This window comes from Bacillus rossius (assembly GCF_032445375.1).
Source record: "Bacillus rossius redtenbacheri isolate Brsri chromosome 9 unlocalized genomic scaffold, Brsri_v3 Brsri_v3_scf9_2, whole genome shotgun sequence".
NCBI lineage: Eukaryota > Metazoa > Arthropoda > Insecta > Phasmatodea > Bacillidae > Bacillus > Bacillus rossius.
In genome coordinates, this window is record NW_026962013.1 from 19711117 (window position 1) to 19734166 (window position 23050).

The 23050-nt window shown below is 37.2% G+C and overlaps 1 protein-coding gene across 1 annotated transcript in view; it reads right to left on the reverse strand.

The window, feature by feature from the left end:
• Positions 1 to 23050, reverse strand: part of LOC134543278 (uncharacterized) — an 88295-nt gene that overhangs the window by 8649 nt on the left and 56596 nt on the right. The window contains exon 19 of the mRNA XM_063388188.1: positions 657 to 989. Coding sequence (XP_063244258.1) covers positions 657 to 989 — 333 coding nt within the window. The remainder of the gene's footprint in view (positions 1 to 656; positions 990 to 23050) is intronic.

The window sequence follows — 23050 nt, forward strand, 5'->3', positions numbered from 1 at the left end:
GAGTGGTGTCTGTTTACGAAAAAAGCCTTTAAGGATACATTGGTGGCGGACGAGTACTCAAGTTTTGGAAATTGTTTTTAAACAGTAGTTTGAGAAGAGTGAAAAATGACTAAAACATGACACATCCAGTACAGTTTCTTGAAAGCACTCGTGAACTTGCATTACAAATTTTATCTTCATTTATCCGCCACATAATGCTATGTTCACAGCTCAAATTTCACAGTTGTCCTATGTGCACGACGAGAAGACTGCGCGCCAGGTTCAGATCCTTGTTCTTAGAGGCGATACCGCACTATAAATCACCAGCGAGCGTCACTTTTTAAACGATATTACAGAAAATATACGGATTCATCAACGAAGAATTAACATCAAATAAACGAAGAGTTCTCCGTGATTTAGAATAACAGAATATTCTTAGACTACGCAGAATCTTGATTTCCGAGTTGTATGTTTCGTTCTAAACAAAGATAAAACTATCACGTGAACAAAAAAAAAAAGACCGTTGTTAACAAGGTTTTGGAAATTATGTTAACATACCAAGAATATTCTTTTTGGATTGATGTTCAAAGGAAGTGATCTCAGTGTCCGTAAATTGACCAACTTCCCTGTGTCTGGGTAATTTGTAACCAGTGGTGTTGGTAAAGTGAAGGTGTTACCCGCTCGGGAGCCGCGCAGACAGCGGCGACCAGCCAGAAGACGACCAGCCAAGCGGCGCTCCTCCCTTGAAGGCCCGAACAGGCTCGCAGACACACCATGACGCTTGTTGTTGCTTCCCTTTGGGCGCGCTCCGCTGTACGCAGCACACACGCTCTCTGGACGAGGCTGGAGTGATGATGATCCCTCGAGTCGCGGGGGCCGACGTTATATACGCGGCCGTCGCCGCAGGGAACGGGCATCCCATTGAGCGACGGGACGGCGGGGGAGGGAGGGAGGGAGACGCCAGATAATGGAAGCGTCGCGGATTTGTTCGACAGGTGCCGAGGCGTCACCTTGGGGATATTCAGAACCCGCCCACACACAACCGCACGTTGTCTAGTTCGTCCGTGGGATCCACCACTCCCCCCACCCCTTCGTCACACCACGTCCCTGCATCGTTGCGAGCGAGCGAGACAACGGGAGCGTTCCCGTGTCGAAGGGGAACAGCGCGGGCGCGCTGCTGGTTCGAGTCCCCGGTCGGCGGCTCGCAACTGGGTCAAGAGCGGGTCACTGCCAGAGCGCCCAGGTGCCGCGGCGCTGCTGCGTCGGTGCATCGCGGGTTGGGGAGGGGGGAGGGGGGCGGGCTGGGATGATGCAAGCCGCTGCAGGTTGCGTTAGCGAGGAGAGAGAGGGGAAAAAAAACCGGAACACGTTTCGGTGTTAGTTGTGGGGAGTTTCCGACGGCGCCTGGAACACCCACTTTTGTTTGTAGAGGGGATGTAGTACTTAACGATACAGACAACTGATATGGAAATTGCATCCATCACAACCTTTCTTGTTACTAAAATGCGATAGTATATAAAATATATATTTTAATAGGTTTTATATTTCGCTTTTTTTTTTTTACAAATAAACGTTATACATAAATTTTGAAGAATTTCCACGCTTTTTTTTTTACGTAGGTTTGGGAGTTATACTTTTTGAAATCCATTTCGTTTACTTTACTGACCTGTTTGCAAATTTAGTTTTAGACTCTAGAAATAAATAATTTTTATTTAATCTTGTTTAGGGTTACGCTTGATTTTTATTTTTGGTTTCTATACTGTTGAATAAAACCTTGGGAATTCTTTTATTTTGTTTTGCTTAATGCTTGTAGATTTAGCTTTTACCATTTTGAAGCTATATTTCTTTAGGAGCTTCATGGAAAAAAAAAATTAAAGTGGATTTTTTACGATGCGCGCGCAGCATGCAACGATATTTTCACAGAATGTAAAAGCTACGTACAAAAAAAATGCCTACATACAAATAAAAAAATATATGTGCTTTGAAATCTTATACTTCAGTGATTGATATTGAATACTGATCCACATCTTTAAAATATTTATTTAATATATAGTGATAGAAATGTTGTTTGTAATATTTTTAAGTGTATTTATATAAGTGAGGTTATGTTTCCGTATGTGCAATAATTTTCATTATAAATTTAAAATTTCTAAATTATTATTTAATAAATAATAGCTATTAATAAATGAGGAAATAATGAAGCATATTTATTGATTTTCATTATTAATGTTATTTATATGGATTTATTTTACGAAATTAATAAAATAATAATTTTTTACACGAGAATTTAAAATTTATTCAACTTTTTAAATTTGACTTAATTTATACTTTACCAGCTATATTTATAATATTACTCCAGTCCATTTATTATTTTACTTATATTTTTCATTTACATGCAAAATAAAAATAAGTTTTTTTATTAGGTACTACAATTAACAATAACTTCTAACGCTTGTATAACTCATTTTTTCCACCTTATGGTGTTTTTTTTATGGAAGTCTATTTGCAACCCTTGGGTGGATGTAGTAATAATTACTTTCTATCGCCCATTTCGTATCACAGTTAAGAGTGTTACTAAGATTTTAATTTGGTAATGATCTTAAAATTTTACTGTGAAGATGTTTGTTATTTTCATTTTTATGTTATTTTCATTTAATAATGTTTTGCAAATTTATATATATTTTAGACTTTTGTGATTAAATGCATTTAAAACAACTATCTATAAAATGCAATAGTATTAAGTAGCTAAAATTTAAATATAATATTAATACCACCCCTTTTTATGGGAAAGGCAACACTGAGTGATAAAATTATAGGTATCCCACGATTGCATGTAAATACTTTTAAGTACATTAACCAAATTCACTCAATGAATTTGAAGAAATACATCTTCCCACGCGATAAAAAAATGGATTAAAAAAGTGATATGATATAATTGATTTCTATATGAAAATAATAGACTAGTATAACTCAGTTTCTCTGACTTATTCATTAAAATGTGAGATCTATAAATGAAATATTTTTTTATGTTTGGTGCATCCGTGAAAGTCTAAGTATATTCAGTCATGAGAGTTTACGTTTAATGTCATCTAGAGTTAAAATATTTTTGGGTTTAAATGGGCCGGAAAGACACACAGTCAACCAAAACATTAAACTGACACGTAATTACGTGACATCTTGGGTGTGAGTATGTGAATATTACCCGTATAAAGGCTAATAAAATTGAATAATTGATATTTCGTGAATAAATCTTTCAATTTTTTTTAAATTTTTTTTTAACTTATGTGGAAAATTATTATGCAGTTTTTAATAAATGTTAATATTTTTTAGACGGTAAGAACCAAGTTGCTTATGCTACTCGTTGTAGAACTTACTTCGTTTAAAACTAAATACATATATTTCATTGAAACAGCTCCTTACACATATTCTAATGCCTTAAATTTGTTTAATTCAAGTTTCAAGAAATTGTGTTATCCATGTTTCAAAAGATCGAATTACTATCATACTCAAAAAGGAAATTATAATATTCAATGAGCCTGGGTGCCATAGAAAATTTGATAAACAAACACTAAGCCCAAAGCAAACTATTATTATTAGAATTCAACTGAAATATAAGATTAAAAAGTAACAGAAAAGCGTAGTTTGATCTATATATTATCCTAGAAACAATGACAACACGATATCAGCATCGAAGAATTCACAGTTCATAAAAAAAGTAGTTACGAAAAACTAACAGACAAATTAAACAATTTAGCTTAACACCAGTATCACGGACAAAACTAGTATTCGATTTCGTATTAAATAATTAACTTAGTAGGATTCATGTTTACAAATTAACTAACTAATATATATATATATATAACTTTAACCAGTTAAATGTGATAGTGTTCAAATATTACAAGATATCTTTGCACAACTAGTCTGTACAACAAGTGAAAAAAAAAAAACAGTTAATGTTTCAGGGATCACCTCTAGGATAAAAAAAGGAACAGTAAAGGAGTTAACTTAAAATAAGGTTTCAGATACCTATAAACAATTTACGTAAAGAGTTAAATCAAAGCAACAGTCATCAAAGTTAAACTGACAAGTATTCGAAAGAGAATTCTAATTACATAATATCATCTAACGGAAGTCGGACGGACTAACGGAAGTCGGAGTGCGACGGAAATCAAGGAACGAAAATGTGTAACAACCAAGGTGCTACCATCTGTGGCGGATGGCGCGAACCAAAGTTCACAAAGACAAAGGGAAACTTTAACGTATTACTGAAGATTGGCAGTATTTAAACAAATTACCTGTCGAAAATTAGGTCTAAACCAAGGGTTTAGTTGTTTTTTGTTGCTTTTATTGAAGCCGTTTCATAATATAGTTTAAAATTTATTTCTGCAAATGGAATAATTCAATGGTCGATGTATACTGTGCTCCGGCAGCGAATTCTAGCGGCCATAAATTTAGCTTAAAACACTATTTCACTCACTCAATTATTTTAAAGGATTCTGCTTTAAATTTAGTGTTCGAGTTTCGTATTATAAGTGTGTTTGCAACATGAGAACTCGTTAATTTGCTCGTTATAAAGGTTACTTGTTACACATCTGTGAAGAGTACTAGGAGACTCGCTCACGTTATTATTATTATTTTTTTGGAGACGCTCTTGACCCAAAAAAAAATAAAAGTCACGATAAATCATATCTAAATACTTGAGAGCATGCTCGTTGTTATAATTTGAGCTGACGGCAACCGAGCTGCTCTATATTTTCCCGCCGCGGACGGCTGCGTTGGCAGGCCTTGCGGGCGAGGTCTCGCTGGCCTGACCTTTGTTGTCATCGTGACAAACAATCCCGGCCGACCCGCGACCTGCGCCCACATGCGGCTCTCACCGCCGCGCCGTCACGTTCGGCGACGTCACATAATTCACCAGGTCTGCCTTAACCGCGAGCGTTTTGCTTCGTGGGTCGTCCCAGAGCGACCGCAGGCAGGGGACGCACCACAACGCCGAAATGCCGAATTGACCACAAACGCCGGCAGCTAGAAAACTGCTATGTACCACAACGCCGAAATACACTAACGCCGATAAATGTCATTGCAAGACTGCCACGTTTAGGTTAGACTAGGTTAGGTTAGACTAGGTTTTGTTAGACTAGGTTAGGTTAGACTAGGTTAGGTTGGACTAGGTTAAGTTAGACTAGGTTAGGTTAGGCTAGGTTAGGATAGGCTAGGTTAGGTTAGGTTAGGTAAGGTTAGTTTGATTGTGGTATTTCGGCGTTAAGGTACATTTAAGAAACACACACAAATTCATTCAGTTGTTATTTCGGCGTTGTGGTACACAGCAGTTTTCTAGCTGTCGGTGTTGTGGTCAATTTTGACATTCGGCGTTATGGTATTTCGGCGTTATGGCGTTATGGTATTTCGGCGTTGTGGTAACGACCCCCGCAGGCGCCGTCGCCCGTCCGGTGCGAAGCCTCGCCGGAACGTTTCTCTGGTGCCTCGAGAGCGCCGAACACACTCTCAGTCCTCACAGTTAAACTTGCGTTCATTTCGACCAAGAACACAATGGAAATAAACCCAGAATTCTTCGTAATTTAAAACAACTGAATCTTCGCGGAAATAACGCCGTATTTCGCCTTCTAAATTGAATGCCTCGTTTCCTAACACAGGTGAACCCACGTGTGGATAAAATAAGTGTTCTTACTGCGGACTCAACCAGTTTTTGAATGTTTTGCTAATATACAAAAAAAAATTATTTTGGATTCATGTTCAAAGTAAGTGAACTCTCAACTTACGAAGATCATTGGCTAATTATTTGTATCCAGCGTTCTTTGTAAATTTAAGGTGAAAATTTATAACGGTGTAGTTCCAAACTTCTACGTATTCTTCTGAAACTGTTCTTCTGTCAGAAAAAGAAAAGTTTGTAAAAGCTTCGTGTGATTTTGTATTGTTCGCAGACTAACATCATGTGTAGCTTTGCAAGTGACTTCTGTTGAGAACTGTCAACTTTAAGACAAGTTACAATACACAGACTAAATTGGAGTCACACTCCAATCATCCTGATTTCTGTTTTCCATGTTTATTTATTTTTTATTATTCCTTAATCACTCCAGGCAAATGCTTCGATGCATGGTTCCCAACTGTAGACTATGGTCCATGGGCGTAAATCCTGGTTAAGGTGGTGTGGAAGGGGGATGGATGGGGAATTTAAAAGCCCTTTTTTTTATGGGGGACCACTTGAGATTGTGAAATCGTTATTGTTAAACGGCAATGATAAACGTGATGTAGAGCCCCCCCCCCCCCATTCTAAATCACCTTCTTGTAATTCTATAGACTTTCGCCCCTACCATACCGGATTATTCCCCTAATATATCTGGTTCGTGAGGGTGTGTGATATATTCTCGTTGTCTACTAGACGTCAAGAACTTATAAAATAAAATTTTAAAAAATAATAATAATTTGAGGTTATGTAAGCTCTTAGATGTGGTAAATTTTTTACATGACAACGTCTAATAAATCGATGAACGCCGGCTGCACGCACGAAAAAGTGTCCCGTAACGCAAATAGTTCCGTTACGCTCATTGTTCGCTTGCGCCGCATCTATCTCTCTTCCACTCGATTGGAACAACCATTGATTTGACTTTCTCGGGGCACATTTAACTTGAAACACTCACAGAATAACACAGATTGGAAGAAGTTAAATAGCAAACATGTATACAAGTTATAGTTGAAATAATCTCTTTGTCAAAGTAATAAACATATTTGAATTAATGAGTGCAAATAAAAGTAAATTTATCAATTAAACTGTAGATTTCATTTCACTCCTTCTTTGTATCCATACAAAATACTGATAATTCAATAAAAATGATTCAATTTTATTCATAAAAGTATGCAATCATTTCATCAATGTTTTGATATGACGACACGTTAAACTATCGTCCGTAAACCGACTTTACAAACAACCAATTTTTTTTTTTTTTTTTTTCAAACGTATGCATTTTGCACTGACGGTCCCAGCCGGGCAGCAAACAGCGCGCCGTACCGTACCGAACGTCTGCAAGTTGAACTCGCGTCGCGAACCCGCGACGGGACCGGGACGTGTATAATGCGGTCGACACCCGCATAAACACGTCAGGGAGCACCGGCTATCAGGCGCTACGTGAGTTCTGGCGGGACCTGCTGATGTGTCGCGCTGCGGCGCGCCTAGCCTCGGCGACACGCGACGTCACAATGGAGCGTGTGTGTGTGTGTGTGTGTGAATTGTCTCTCGAGACTCGTAACACTTGTAAGAGGTTTGCTCGCGAACAGGAGCGTAGCCAGGGAGGGGGGAGGAGTTTAGGGGTTAACCCCCCCCCCCCCCTTAGCATCAAACCTTTAATTAATTTCCTATTCATCACTCAAACAAATTTCATATTAAAATTAATGAAATTTTTACCATTAAAATATTTAAATTTTAGTACCGAAAACTGCTGAAATAGCACTATTTTACACCTCAAAATCCAATTTTCCCGGGGGAGGACCCCCGGACCCACCGCTTTAATACGGGGGGGGGGGGGGGGGGCATGCTTCTTAACACCCCCCATACACAAATCCTGGCTACGCCACTGCTCGCGAACACTGACAAAAAAGATACCTGTGCCATTGCCACTACTTGTGAGGACTGTCAAATTTAAGACAAGTTACACAAACCTTCTGAAAATCAGATTATATTTACAGTTTCATACTTTTGACATGAATTTCCAACTGGAATGTGTCTGTCTTTAATCTCGGGTTGGGTTTCAACTTCGGCTGAGGATTCGGCACCGCTTAAAAAACTCGTAAACTATGAAAAGCTACAGAGTTGAAGTAAACATATCTTAGTAGAGCAGACTTTGCTCGTGGTCGTTAAGTATGACTCACCCGGATGAAATTTTGCCGTGATGACGTAATGAGTGATGGTTGGGAGCATCGAAGACGTGTGTGAGAGAGCTGTAACTCCGAAAGTAATAGACCGACTTGCGTGATTTAAACTTTTAAGTTGCTCGTGAGTGAGCACTGAGCGGTGCCAGTTGGGTGGAATAACTATGTAGTCACCATCTTTGGTTTTGTAGCCATTAATCGCAATATGCCTAAACTAAAACGGGCTATGTTCGAGAAAAGAAAGAAAACAAGTGAAACAGCCAGAGCAGAAGCAATTAAAAATGCATAGAAGTGTAGTAGGAATGAGGCAAAAAGTAGCCGAGAGAAATGAGCCAGCGGGGCAAAGCGAGCCCCCGAACGAGGCGCGAAATTTGCTCTCGAGCGAGCCTAAGCCGTCCGCCTCGCGAGAAGCGACGGGGAATGCAGACAATTGTTTGGTAATGGACGTGAATATGCTCTCTAATGGTTCTGATGTGGATATGGAGACAGTTGAGCCAGTGGTTGTGAACGATGGGCCAAGTATATCGTGGTTTGGTGTCGCAATTTTTTTTTTTTTTTCAGTCGCCAACTCTCAAGAAAGAGACTTGTGAGGCAATGGAAGAAAATCTGATAGATTTAGTCCGCAACAAATAATTAACAAATAATTCGTAAAGCCTTAAAAGCCACTCAGAAATTCATGAAACAAATCCCTGGCGGCTGTAGCCCAAAATACAGCCTACCCAGAATTTTTTTTTTACACGATGAATATCAATCATCAAAAGAATCCCAAGTTGTAGGTTTGGTGATGTCTTGCGATTTCATGCTTTATAAACCACCGTGATTTTTTTTTGCGTCGGTTGCGGTTTTGCGAAGTTGCGTCCCTTGCGTAGCTCGTAAACTTGGCGTAAGGTTCCATCATCTACATCATCAACACAAAAGCAAATTTACGAACTTCTCAATGAAAAAATGGACTGCAAACAAACGAAGGGTTGTTCGTAGTTCGTAATTCGTAGTTTGTAGAAACTGTTTTCCAACTTGCGAGTTATGTGCTCCGTTGAGAACAGTGTAAACACGCACTTGTAAAGAAGATGAGGGTTTTCCTGTAGATGAAGATGTTTCTTAGGGCCGGTATCTCAAGACACAAAAATAAGGGTTCAGGGGTTCAAAATGCTAAACCTGTGCCCTAGCCATATCAATAGTGCACGATAGGTCACGGCCAGTCCCTTAATTTTAATGAACGGATTTCGGTGTCCTAGTTGTTTCCTATCTGTTGCCCAGACTTCTGCGCACGAGCATAACACACTTTTTTGTTGATTTCTTCCAGATGGCAGACCCGCGTCTGGGGCCATTAACTCGTTTATAGTAATTTTTGTGATCGTAGGGAGGCGTACCATGCGTATTGGTGTGCCATATTAAACTTTATGGTAGCGAAACTATCCTGGAATACATAATGCATATTGCAATGGTCATAAATAAGAAATTATCGCAACTTTAAAAGTACTTAAGAAAAATTATTATTATTAAACCTTTTAATTCGTGCAATGGTGCTGCTATCTCTAGTATTCTTGCCGTAAAAACTGTATCAACGGTTGCTAAACGTCCGCTAGAATGCGTTGAAACCAGTTTCTAGCCGGGCGAAGGGCACCTTTTATTAAAACGGTGGCAGATTTGTTTCCTTACCGGGATTCAGGTTGGACACATTCTGGACTAGTAGTGCCCGCGAGTTAGGCTACTGTTGTATCCCAACAAGGCAGTGTTTATTTGCTAGCTTACCCGAACGTCTTTGAACACCGTCCCTGAGTTAAAGCTAAAATAAGTTTTAACTTATATGAAGAAATCCGTAAACTAACTAAATGCTTTGACAATTTTTTTCCCAGTGTTCTTCGTGAATGTAGGGTGCATCAACTACAACTACAGCTTCATGCAAATTTTCTCCAGCATTCTGATGCCCTTGTTCGCTATTAATTAATAATGAAAGAAACATATATTAATGGAATACTGTAACCTTCAGATATGAAACGGGTTTCAGTGCTTAATGAAAGTCAATTTTTAGCCCTTTATTAAAATCATATCTTCTAAACGTTTTAATCCTGGGGATTCTATCTAAATCTAAATCTCAATTTAATTTCAAGTCTAAAGCATCACCAATATTTCGAACCATATCATTTCATACATACAGACAAACAGTTTTGTAAATATTAGTTTATTTCGTGTAAATATTTGTTCTTGGCTAGTTAAACAATAAGTGATAATCCGAAAAAACACATACGAACACTTCCATCTTAATTTATTTTTCTTTATGTCGTGATAGATAATTATATAAACTGCATTTAATAAAATTTCTTGGACATACGCCATTGCAGTTATGCACTGTTTATAATATAAAAATTTCAAGGAATCAATTTAAGAATTAAAAATAAAAATAAAAAAACCCACAAAGAACAAGCCTAAGTCAGCCGAAGTCAAACAGATAAACCCAACTGTGAACTTAAGAAGGCATTATGGACAACACACAACGATGACAGCACGGACGAGCACATACAAACTTAAATATCAGACAAGCACAAAAATACCGTGGAAAGGAATTCAGTCACGAAAAAAATATATAAATAACAACAGCACAGACGAACCCCCGGTGGGCTAACAAAACGACGAGACAAGTTTCGACAACAACAGTGCATGCAGGTAGTCTACAGAATCTGGAAAAACGCGGCAAATACGCGAACACGTGACGATGTTGAAGTGTTTTCAGAATTACTCTATAGAGTATATTTCCTAAAATGCCAATATCTATAATGTAAAATGTGGTCTAGTTGGGCGCCGTGAAAACTCTATAAAGTACTAGTGCTGTGATTGTGTATGTAGCACAACTACTAACCTCTACAGAATATTAACTAAAATATGTCTTGTTATGTTGATAGTGAAAATAAATTATTCTCAAGTTGTATGTACTGGTGTAGTTTGACTCAGTGTGAATACCAAACAATAAAATGTCGTATAATTCCTTAGCAGTATGTCTCCTTCTCTTTGGTGTAAGTATTCTGACCTTAAAATCAACAAATATAAGTAGTGTGTTTAAAAGCATTAACTTCTCTATGACTGCTGATCTCAGTGTAATAAAAACTAATTATTCTTTCAAGACAATCCAAGCTAAATATTTCTGTCTATCTGGTTTAACATACACATGATATGTAAGTATGGTTATCAATCGGAAAAATAAAATATAATGAAAATTTAACTTTTTACTAGGGTCAAAATCATGGTTGTATGGGTGACAATACTCTTTTGCAACATATCCAACTGTAACATGAAAAGTGACAGAGTCAATGATTAGCAAGCAACATACAAATACCTTTGAGACAATTATTCATGTTTAAATAGGTTTTTCATTAAACAAAATTTCAATATCCGTTATACTTAAATGTCTTTCAGAACTAATTACGTTTTACGTAATTGTATCACTGAATAATAGTTTGGTTATCAGTCAATATTTTAAATATTATTGAAACACATTTTAACTGGCAAATTAGTCTTTTTTGTTACTACTAGCTCAGTCTCTTTCGGTAGATCAATCTATCTCAAGACTTCTGGACCTGGGGCTATTCTTTAAACATTCAAGACAATTAATGACTTTAACAGACTTTAACTTCGATCTAGTACATATTACTGCTCAATGTAAATTAACCAGGTCCAGTATGTACAAGCTACAAGTCTTTAAGTAGTTAAGTCATATTAAGTTGGTTTTGCAAGTTTCAAATTAGGTCTTGATCGTAAACGTCATGGTTTAAGATATCTTGCCTTTAGAATAGGACAGGTAACTTCTCGCTGTTCTTGTTAGTTCGGGGATGGGGCAAACAAACCTCGTCGCGTCGTTACAATACCAAGAGGCTGTGGAAAACCTCTCCGAACCCCTGTCTCTCCTCCGATGTTGCTGGTTAGATCTCACTCTCCTCCGATGTCGCTGGTTGGGTCTCCGTCTCGATGCACCTCCTCTCTTGCTACTGGTACTCCAGCAGGACTGGCGTAGGTCACCTGGAGTCGTCTAGAAGGATGATGTCCTCCGGTACACCGTCTACGATGCCGTCTACCGCTGTCGAACTACTTCCATCTCGAAGATTGATAGTCCTTTTCTTCTTTTCTTCTTAATTCGTCGTTGATCCAGTTATATTTATGCTGTTAGTCAAAACTTATCGTCGTCGTAGATTCTTTAGTAGAGCTTCGAACATCGGTAACTACCTCTTCTTCATTGTGTAGTTCCGGTATTTATTATAAAATCATCAATTTCACGTAGATTCTAGCTATTCAGTCGTCGTACCAATGTTTTACGTGATATTCTTACATTCATTTATGACTAAATCACGGAGCTCTTTCTCTCTAATCCTTCTCCCATGATAGTAGAACAGAAACTCCAGTTCCAATTTGTTTCAAACAGTCAAAGCTTTCTCTATTGAACACTCTCCGAAATCACACTGGAAATACTAAATTCTTTAAATAAAATATATGCGCAGTCGAGCGTCCAATCACATATACTCTTTCCTCAGTAATGACCCAAAAACAATATTAAAAGGTGTAAGCTCATTTCCTATTCGTCGCCGTTTAACAAATGTTTGCAAAGACATTTCATAAAATTATTACTTAGATAAAACATGAAAATACTTAAAGAGTAAAACCAAATTGACCTGACCATAGAGATACAATACTGGTAAATATAATTCATAACAGGACTAAGACAAAGTCATAGAGGTAAGAAGTAAAATAATAAACATAAAATTCATTTCTATTGAGGGCTTCTCAAATACCTCTATAATGTGAAGATGAAAAAAAAAGGTATCATGGGACAACACAACACGACGACAACACTAATGAACACAGTATAGATTTCCCGTGACGAAACATTCGCGACATTTCGTGAACTGGCATATATGTTTAACTTATGGTAGTTTTCCAATATGGTACTTGGGGAAAACTTCCATTATGGTAGTTTTCCATTATGGTATTTATCCGCGCCTCCCGACTCTAGCTTTGACAGCGACGAGTTAACAAGGGGAGACTGGACGGTGGTGCCAGTCACCAAACAGGACGTATAGAAATTACAGCTCGTGTTTTTTTTGGGCGGGGAGGGGGAGGGGGGAGACAGATCTCGTCGACTATCCCAAGCGCAACACCAGTTGGCTCGTCGGCCGTCAGCGGGCTTCCGATCGGACGAATCCTCGGCCCGCTGACCTGGATATTCCCGAGGTTCCCTTCCGGGAGAGCCACCGTGTGATTACCGAGAGCCCCCCCCCCTGCCCCCCCCCCCGCCCTTCTGACGGGCCCGACCTTCCCTCGGGGTCAGTGTCGAGTTCGGGGAAGCCGAGCGCTGTCCGCCCCCGCAGTAGCAGGGTCGCGTTATCTGTCTCATTGTGCCGGCGCGCGCGCGCGCGCGGCCTCGCAATCAGGCGTGCGCCGCAACTATTTCAAAACACCCGCCGCCGCGCGCGTCGATGTATAGTTGTAAATTATCCCTCCCCTCCCCCCCCCCTTCACGCACCGACTCCTTCTAACAAAACCCTTTTCTCTACACTCTGCTTCTGCGAAGTGTGTCACGGGCACCTATTGCGTAATTACTAGTGCGCAAGATTATACGGTTTCATTTTAATGCTAGTTTAGTTTTTAATAATTTAAAAAATGCGGGTATTTTTTTTTTAAATTCTTTTTAAAGCATATTATTAAACAAATATGACCCGTAAATTGTATATGTGTATATACTGCTCCGAATGTTGGACATTCTGATTGGCGTATATATTGCTATTTGGAAAATTTACCAACGTCATAATGTAAAAACCCAGTGGTGTAATAAAAAATTAACTTTAATTTTGTGTGAAAATAATTAACGGAAATAAAATAATAAAGGACTAGAGTGTGATTTTAAATTCAATTTATAAAGTATAATTTTAAAAAAAAATTACAAATAAATAAATACAAATTTATTTTTCAATATTAATATAAACACGTGTATACAATTAATTATTTAATTTAGTAAAATAATCGACATAAAATTTAATTTATAACGGAAATAAATAAAAATGCTTAATGTAGATTCTAATATATGAATTTTTATTATTTATTAGATAATAATACAATCATTTAAAATTAATAAGACAAAAAAATTATACATACTGTAACATAACTCCACAAACACTCTCATAAAAACGTCCAGGAGACTAATAAACATTCCACTGACATTTCCTTCCAGCGAAAATGAAAACTTTCAAGCAACGTTACACATGACCTCATATAAATACACTGGAAAAAAGTTTATAAACACCATTTATATCACTAATATTCACAATAAATGAATGTTTGTAATTTATTATATGGACCAGTATTCAAGATCTATCACTAAAGTACACGATTTAAAAAAACGTATATTATTTTTATTTGTATGTAGCCTTTTTTTTTTTTTTCATTCTGTGAAAATTTCGTTTTACGGTGCGTGCGCATCGTAAAAATTCAATTTCATCATTATTTTTCATAACGCGCCTAAATAAGTGTAACTTCAAAAGTATTTTTTTTTTTCAATAATTTTATGTACTACATTACATTTTGGTACAGACTTCCTGCTAAATAGCATTTATTGAATTTACCGCCTATTTTAAAAGTTTAGGTGTTTGTGATTTGAGTTAATTTTTGGTTATAAATGCTGATTAATTACTTGCTTTTATTTGTATTTCAGTGATTTGTAGTGTATTAACTTGCATTTCGCTATTATATGATATATTATCACGCTTTTCGGTGTTATTATCGCAATTCTCCATATAATAAAGTACCTAAAAAAACAACGTATAAAACATAGCTAGCGCCACGATAACTTTACGGATTCCTAGAGACCTGCAAAATCGCGGTTTCGATGGCCTTCAGGATAGACTGCACATACCCCTGTACACTCGGGCAAATAACGCAAGTTCATTGGCTGCCGAGTTGTAAGTCGTCTCAGCTGGTTTGTCTGTGATTCGATCCTTCTTTGGTTGAGGGTTTATAACTGGGTGAGATTCGTCCAGATGAACAGTAAGCAAATAGCAAAATTATCTAAGAGGTATATGTGTTTGAATTCTAGCGTATCACCGAATGAATTCGGGAATTTTGCAGGTCTCTACGGGATTCCTTCAAATATAGGATGGATTCCACTGTTCTATACGCATTGATGCCACTCTCGCTGGCTTGTCATCACCGGCTCACCGTCGTCCAGGGCGTATCAGGAGAGCTGTGAGCCGATTATTGAAGAAAAATAAGACGTGTTTGTGCTGTAAGTATACTTTTCTGCCGAAACAATCCATGCAATCCTCGTGACTTTACGCATAAGGACCTGAGAATTTCGCGTTATTATTTGTAGCTACTGGAAGCATTCGCGTGTTCGTTGACTTCCAGGCCCGGACTCAAAGTTATCCACATGCTGGGCAAAAACTTCCAAATGTCACTTGCGAGACTTCTCAGCTCTGTTGCCTGTGATTCAACACTTCCTTGGTTGAGCGTTTCTCGTTGGCCTACGGGCCTACCTATAAGTTTCTAGCCAATAGCAGATGCAGAAAAATGTGTAAATATTTGAATGTCAACCTATTACGTAACGAATCCACGAAATTTCTAGTCTCCATTTAATTGGAAACATACTAATCTGCTAACTTCCAAACGTTTTAAAGTGCTTTGCCATTGAATCACAACTTATGCCTAATTGTAAAGCCAAGCATTTTTCTGTAAAAAAATTTGAAAGCTCATTAGACTTCAATATGGTATGCCTGCGTCAGCGGTTTCTTCCCTGTAATCGGCGGCCGTTTGCAAGAGAATACATTGCCTTATTCGACCGAGCCATTCAATACGTGCACTGAATTAATGTGATTAGTGTTCTAACAGTAATAGACACGTACCTAAAAGAAACTCGCCCAGTTACGAAACATAGACTATGTTAACAGTGTTTTAAATCTCAGCTAGTCTCTAAATATTTTCGCGAAAAATACACTCCCCTGCTTGTTCGACACTATCTGAAAGATTAGAAGCAAAACAAAGAAAAATGGAAAGAAAAAAAACACGTGACCTGGTCGCGTGCAGCAGCCAACAGCGAAATTCGCCGCCATCATTCTGTACTTTTTCAATAAATTTCATTTGGAAATCATTGGCCAAGAAATAGTTTGTAATACTAAAGAAAGATATTGCAACTTTGTACCACACATGGCTGTAGTTACTATTTTTAACATATATGAAATACTTTTTTTTCTCGAGATAATACTCAGCATTATTTACGAAAATTTACGCATAATTTTATATTTTAAGCATTAAGCATAATTTTTCAAACCATGGGAAAGATAATAGAATATTCAATAATTGGACTTTATCTTGTCTTATTATGCTTATTAATGTGCGGGAAAGCTATTCAGGGAACGGTTTACACTCGACCTTAAGGGTGTATGTCCCGTTCCAGGGTCATTACATTACCTTCCACGCGGTTAAACTTGCCGACTGTTTGAATGGCTGAACTTTCACAAAATTATGAAAAAAATTATTATATCTCATAATTTTTAGCATATTAGCTGGCAAAGTTGCATTTTTTTAACGTATTCGTGCAATATGGATAAGGATAATGAAATGAAATTTAAAATTGGAAATTTTTTAGGTTTAAAGTCTATTTTACTGGTTACAGTGCAATATGGTTTAATTTATTTCTGAAGAAAAAAAATTCATCTATACCTGTCCTTTTAAAATTATCAGAAATTTTATGATATTCAAAGCCTAAATTAAAATTATTATTTATTTCTGAAAGAATTAAAACCATATCACGCAGTAACCACCAGCATTGTCTTTAAACCTAACAGTTTTCAGTTATTTATTCTATTTGGTCCTTCTTACCCATACATTTTAAAAAAATAACTTAGCCAGCTAATTATGCAAAAATATAAACTATGTAAATATATATACACACATTTTGTTGAAGTTTGGCCACTAAAAAAGTCTACAAGTTTAACCATTTTCACTTGAATATAAAATAATTACCTGGAACCTGACATACCCCCTTATAACTTAGTGACGTAGACTTTCAGAATACGTACATTATTTTCTGTTGAAATTAAAGCAGTAGTCGTATCATTATTAATTTTATCTACATAATTAACGAACATGATTATTAATGATATAATGTTCATCAGAGCTAGGTTTTTATACTAAACTTACTTTCCTGAAACTAATATTTAAGTATAGTGTTAAGATTACGTTTTACGCTCTCTTCAGACATTGTCTATTTAATACGTGTATTTAGGATGTGGCATGGAGGTACTAGCAAATACTATACAAATCAATACCAAACACTCGGCCTGTTTAGCATGGAGAAAATTGGAAACCATGTCACTAGCGCTGCCTTGCGAGAGTTGTTACGAAAAAAAAAGCGGGAAATTCAAATTTAAGGGTGTATGTCCCGTTCCAGGTAATTATTTTATATTTGCGTTACACGCGGTTAAACTTGCTATGTTTCCAGTGGGTGAACTTTCACAAGATGAGCTAGTCTTTTAGTATTCGCCAGTGATATGTAAACATCTAACTTCGGTAACGAGCGAATTCATGTGGTCTCATGTTGCAAATAAAGTTATACTACGAAACTCAGAAACCGAATTTAACTTATAATTCTTGAAAATAACGCCGACCGTGATAAATATATGAAAATTGTTCATATCAGGGAAAAAAACGGTAAGATATTTTTTCTCATTTTTAAAACCCCATCCATCATAATTCTGTTTAACAAGATGGTACTGTTGATTTCTCGCGGCTAGCCGAACAACAGGAGTACCAAAGGCGTCGCATGTAAATTCCTGACACTGAATGTATGAAATTTCCCCCTAGACATTAATTATCATTTCCCGCGTTTTTTTAAGGTTATACCTCTAAAGGCGCGTTGAGGATGAAATTTTAGTATGAACCAAAAACGCAGTGAAATAAGTGCGCATTACACAACTGAAATTTGACAGGTTGAAATTCTTATATATATTCATTTTGTTGAAGTTAAACCAATTAAAATGTCTTCATGTTTAACCATGTTAAACGTGAATATAAAATAATGACCTGGGACAGGAGATACACTCCTGACCTTGCATAATCGGGCACGTTGTATAATGTAAAGTATATTGTAATTTTTCTTACCCATTTTGTAAATAATTTATTGCTTCTAGCAAAGTTATTACATTTATTACACCAATACATTTCTTGCGCTGTGTTAATTAAATGGGAAAATTTTGCTCTCAAAGCTAAAAATGTTTGAAACTTGTAGAAATTAATACCAGTTCGCCGCCTGGGAATATAACGGACGCCTTGACCATAGGCATTATGAACTTCGAATACGCAATGCGTCTAGCCTAAGTACAGGCGCGTAGACAACATCTCCGGAAATTGTTAACGCAATCTCCATACTCGAGTCGAAAAATGATGGCTAGTGCTTTTTGTTTAAGACGAAAAGGGTATAATTTTGGTTGATTTAATAAAACGTGGGTCAATAATCACAACATAAATGGCAAATGTTACGATTGTCAACTGGTTTAATTTCCAGGCGACGAACTTCAATGCAGAAGAAACAGATGCAGCACTGTGAAAAGTGCTTGGAACTGAATGGCATGTGAAAATGTAAAGTATGTCTGTAGTAAACTAAAACTATTAATAAAAACTTTTTCTCAGTAGTGAATTTTTTTAAATTACCAAACGGAGCTTTCTTTTAAATGTCCCTCGTAGTATATTTGTTGCATGAAAAGAGGTATAATCAAGCCAATAGAGAAGTTTAGCTTCAAAGCCCACATCTCGGTGTTGGGTAAACTATTTTCCTGCAGATAATTGGTGAGTTAAGTATTTTAAATATAAATGACTGAATCAGTTTTTTTTTTACTTTTACAGGGTAAACATTACAAAATGAAAAATAGGATTCAATCACATACTTAAGTCTGCTTTCAGGGTACAATTTGACGACTCTACAATATTTATAACAGCCGTACATTTCTAGTATTTTGTCGGTTTTTACCATGCATATGGTTGATTTTAAGAGTTCCCAACTTATTTTAGATTTCTTTTGTATCATTATGACATACATACACTTCAAAAGAGGCCAAAAAACAACACTTTCTTCTTTACAATGCACATTGACTCGCGAAAACAGTTAAATACAAAATAATTTAAACGAATATACAATTTTTTTAAATCAATAAATTTTATTACTGTTACAAATCATCTTCAAATTTAGTTACTAAACAACTATCGCTGGGATCGCTGAGTGATTTCGTATTGAGTTCGATAGGTATTGGTATTAATCTATGGCGTGGTTGTCTAGTCCAAAGTTAAAATCACTATTTTTAGCAATTTTTTAGCAAAAAAAGGACAAGGAATAATGCTAGAAGTTTGTTTAATAGTTTGTAAGTAACCCTCTAGGAAAAATGTCATCTTGATGTGAATACTGCCAAACAAAGATATTAACGCATCAGCAATGAATAGGCGTTAAACTTAACTATAACAAAAAATGTTTCGCTATCGAGACATAAAAATTTCAATCAGAGTGTTCTTGGTTAACGCACTTCATTCGACATTGTGCGCCAGGCTTGCTGCCACCCACTCAGCTGCACAGTTCAAGCAGTGGCCTACCTTCCAGGCGTTCGTGGTACACTTTCAAATGGCTTGTTTTCTGGCTTCAGTAACATTTAGCGTTAAAGATGCAAGCAGCGCCCTGTAAATATTCACCGAGGTGATCATGAGTTCCAGTCTCCCTTCGGACATAGGTGTATTTCGAATTATTTTGCAGCAAATGGCTCACTAAGCCATCCAAATAAAAATGTGTATACGAATGCGCCCTTAAGTAAGTCAATCAACTGATTGCAAAAACTAATTCTTAGTCTCCATCTAGCTTAGCCGCAGTAAAACTGTATATACTGTTTTCAAACGTTATATATTACCTATGTATACTAAGTTTTCTCAGTCTTACGCCGAGTTGGTTATTTCATTTTCTCGTCATTACTTTTAATTAATGGATCTTAGTGTGAATTAATTCTGATACCTCTCTTGAATTTTTTGTTGGGTCACCAATTATCTCAGCAGAAATTTACTTAAAATTTATTTTCTATTTGTAAAGTTTAAAGCTAATGATCACAATAGCGAACTTTTCTACGACTTTCTACCGCTATTAAATAATAATTAGTAATTATATGTTGAGATAATTTGAGACGATATCGTGATAAATCCACGGGATAAACAAACATGGCGTGTGAGACCGTAATTTTAGTGATTTATACATGTATATATAAATAACTAAATAAATTTAACTCTTATTATTGTAGAAATAAAAGAACGTATCCAAAAACCAATCGCAAATATGTAATATGCACAGTGGCATGAACAAAATTTCTCGCAAACAAGTAGCCAGTATTTTTACTCACTCATGTTTAACACACCTCTTTTAACTTGTGCAAGTTTGGTACCGCGGGTACTAAGAGCATTAGCGAGTTAACTAGATCCAGCAGGCGAGTAAGTCGTACGTGAGTGAACGAGTGGCTAGTTGAGCGCCACGGAGCTAGTTTAGTACTCATGTATTGCTCAGACCAGTCAATGGCTTGTCTAGACGGCACACTGATAACGAGCCTCGGGTCCGACTATCAAGGCCGGGCATTGAAACGTCCCAGGAGTCCCAGGAGACCCAGGAGTTCCAGGAGTCCCAGGAGTACCACGAGTTCCAGGAGTCCCAGGAGTTCCAGGAGTCCCAGGAGTCCCACGAGTTTCAGGAGTACCATTAGTCCCAGGAGTCCCTGATTCCCAGGAGTCCCATGAGTCCTAGGAATTCCAGGAGTTCCAGGAGTCACAGGAGTCCACGAGTTCTAGGAGTCACAGGAGTCCCAGGAGTCCCTGATTCCCAGGAGTCTCATGAGTCCTAGGAATTCCAGGAGTTCCAGGAGTCACAGGAGTCCACGAGTTCTAGGAGTCACAGGAGTTCCAGGAGTCCCTGAGTCCCAGGAGGTTAAGGAGTCTCATTAGTCTCAGGAACCCCAGGAGTCCCAGGAGACGGAATGGCATTGTTTATGAGGCGATATTACTGGGTTGATTTTAATTTGAATTTAATTTAATAATGCCGATTTGGTACTATAATTGGTGGTGAAGAACTCAGCTATAGGTACTCGTACCCACATGTACAAGTTTTTTGAAGGTGTATACATTTTTTATCTCTCTGTTTTCCAACAGTCAAATAAAGTTTTCATTATTTTTTATTTAAAATTAATTGGAACACTGATAATACTGTGTTTTTTCATATTATCATTCATATCGTTTTAGAGGTTTTGACTTATAAACCCGCGATATTACTAGTCAGAGGAAAAATATTGTAATGTGAGTAGCAAGAAAAAATAGAAAGTAAAAATTGCGCGCAATTAAAAAAAAAAGGCTTATAAAAATTTAAAACTTAAAAAAATTATGATTGCATACAATATAACAATTTTAACGTAAATAAGCCTTATTTATGCATCAAAAATCTAGCGGAGCGCAGCTACTCTATGCCACCTTGCAGCATCAACGTAGCAACCCTGTCTAGCAAAGGTATTGGAAGAGTCCAGGTGGAGCATCTGCTAGTAAAAGTGAAGTCAGACATTCCGCTCCGTTACCAGCAACGACAGGAAAATTGCTCTTTCTAATATGGCGGTCATACAATAAACTCACTGCTTTCTGATGGTTGACGGACCAAACAAAAAAAGTGCATATAGACTTCTTATGTATGCGCGTTTAAAGTTATACTGAGAGTTAACACGCATGCTATAGGTTTATCTATGTAAAACGATAAAAGGGGTGAAGTTAGATTTTAAATACAATTAATAGAGTTCTAATAAAATAGTTGCATTCTTGCCGCTATAAATTTGTGTCTTTGGGGATCTTAGATGATGAAAATCGAGAAATCCGTGATGTATGTATTAACCCCGAGTCAATCCAGGTTTGTGCATACTTTTTTTTTCTGTTTTAAAAGATAGGTTATGCTAATCATGTTACGTACTACTAGGCAGGTAGGCAGGCAATCGTAAATAAAATGAAAGGTAGCTTATGCTAGGTCCCTTACATAAATTATACGTAATATCTTTTTTTCTCGCGAAAATTAGTTGTTTTTTTTCTGGGTATTGAATGTATTCTCCCGTCTATATGATCATAATTTTAATTTATGGTTGACTGAGTTAGGTCAGCCATGTATTAAATACTCTAAAATAGTTCAAAAGTATGAAATCTTGAAATATTGTATTTTTTTTTTATCTTATGCAGTGTCCAAGTGCGCAGTTGTGTACTTGCGTCGTTGCGTCCTCGTGCACTTCACTCACCCTTGTGGCGTACTTGACGAATCCTGACGGGTTCAGTGTTTGGCATCTTGAAGACGGCAATAGCCAGGCGAACAGGTAGTTTGCAATATATAAATAGTATTGTTAAAACAACGTTTAGCTGAAATTAGTAATCTTTTAAAACTTCATCAGTGCCACACGAATATACCCCAATTTACTTTCTGGCTCTACATTTGTTTCTTAGTTACGATCGGCATGTATGTGCCTGTATTTGTTGGTACTGGTACTACCTTATAAAAACATTGAAATATATTTTTTTATTAAAATTATCCATGCTGGTCAAATATAAAGTGAAAATGATTTTAAAATGTCTTCAAATAACTTATTTTTTTAAAATCACATGTAACCTACAAAAGTTTCTTATATTCGAATACGCATGTAGAACATATGCTCGCATACTTGCATACTTGCACTTCCAGTTCGGACAGTCCTCGTGACGTCACTTCCGGGAACAAGTGCGTGTAAAAACATACTTGAGGCGGATTCTGAGGGGGAGCTGAATTGTTGCCCCTTGGAAGGGCAGCCCTTCGGGATATCTTTAACAGTGGTGTTTTTGAAAGGTTGTCTGAATTGTTGCCCCTTGGAAGGGCAGCCCGTCGGGATATCTTTAACAGTGGTGTTTTTGAAAGGTTGTCTGAATTGTTGTCCCTTGGAAGGGCAGCCCTTCGGGATATCTTTAACAGTGGTGTTTTTGAAAGGTTGTCTGAATTGTTGTCCCTTAGAAGGGCAGCCCTTCGGGATATCTTTAACAGTGGTGTTTTTGAAAGGTTGTCTGAATTGTTGTCCCTTTGAAGGGCAGCCCTTCGGGATATCTTTAACAGTGGTGTTTTTGAAAGGTTGTCTGAATTGTTGTC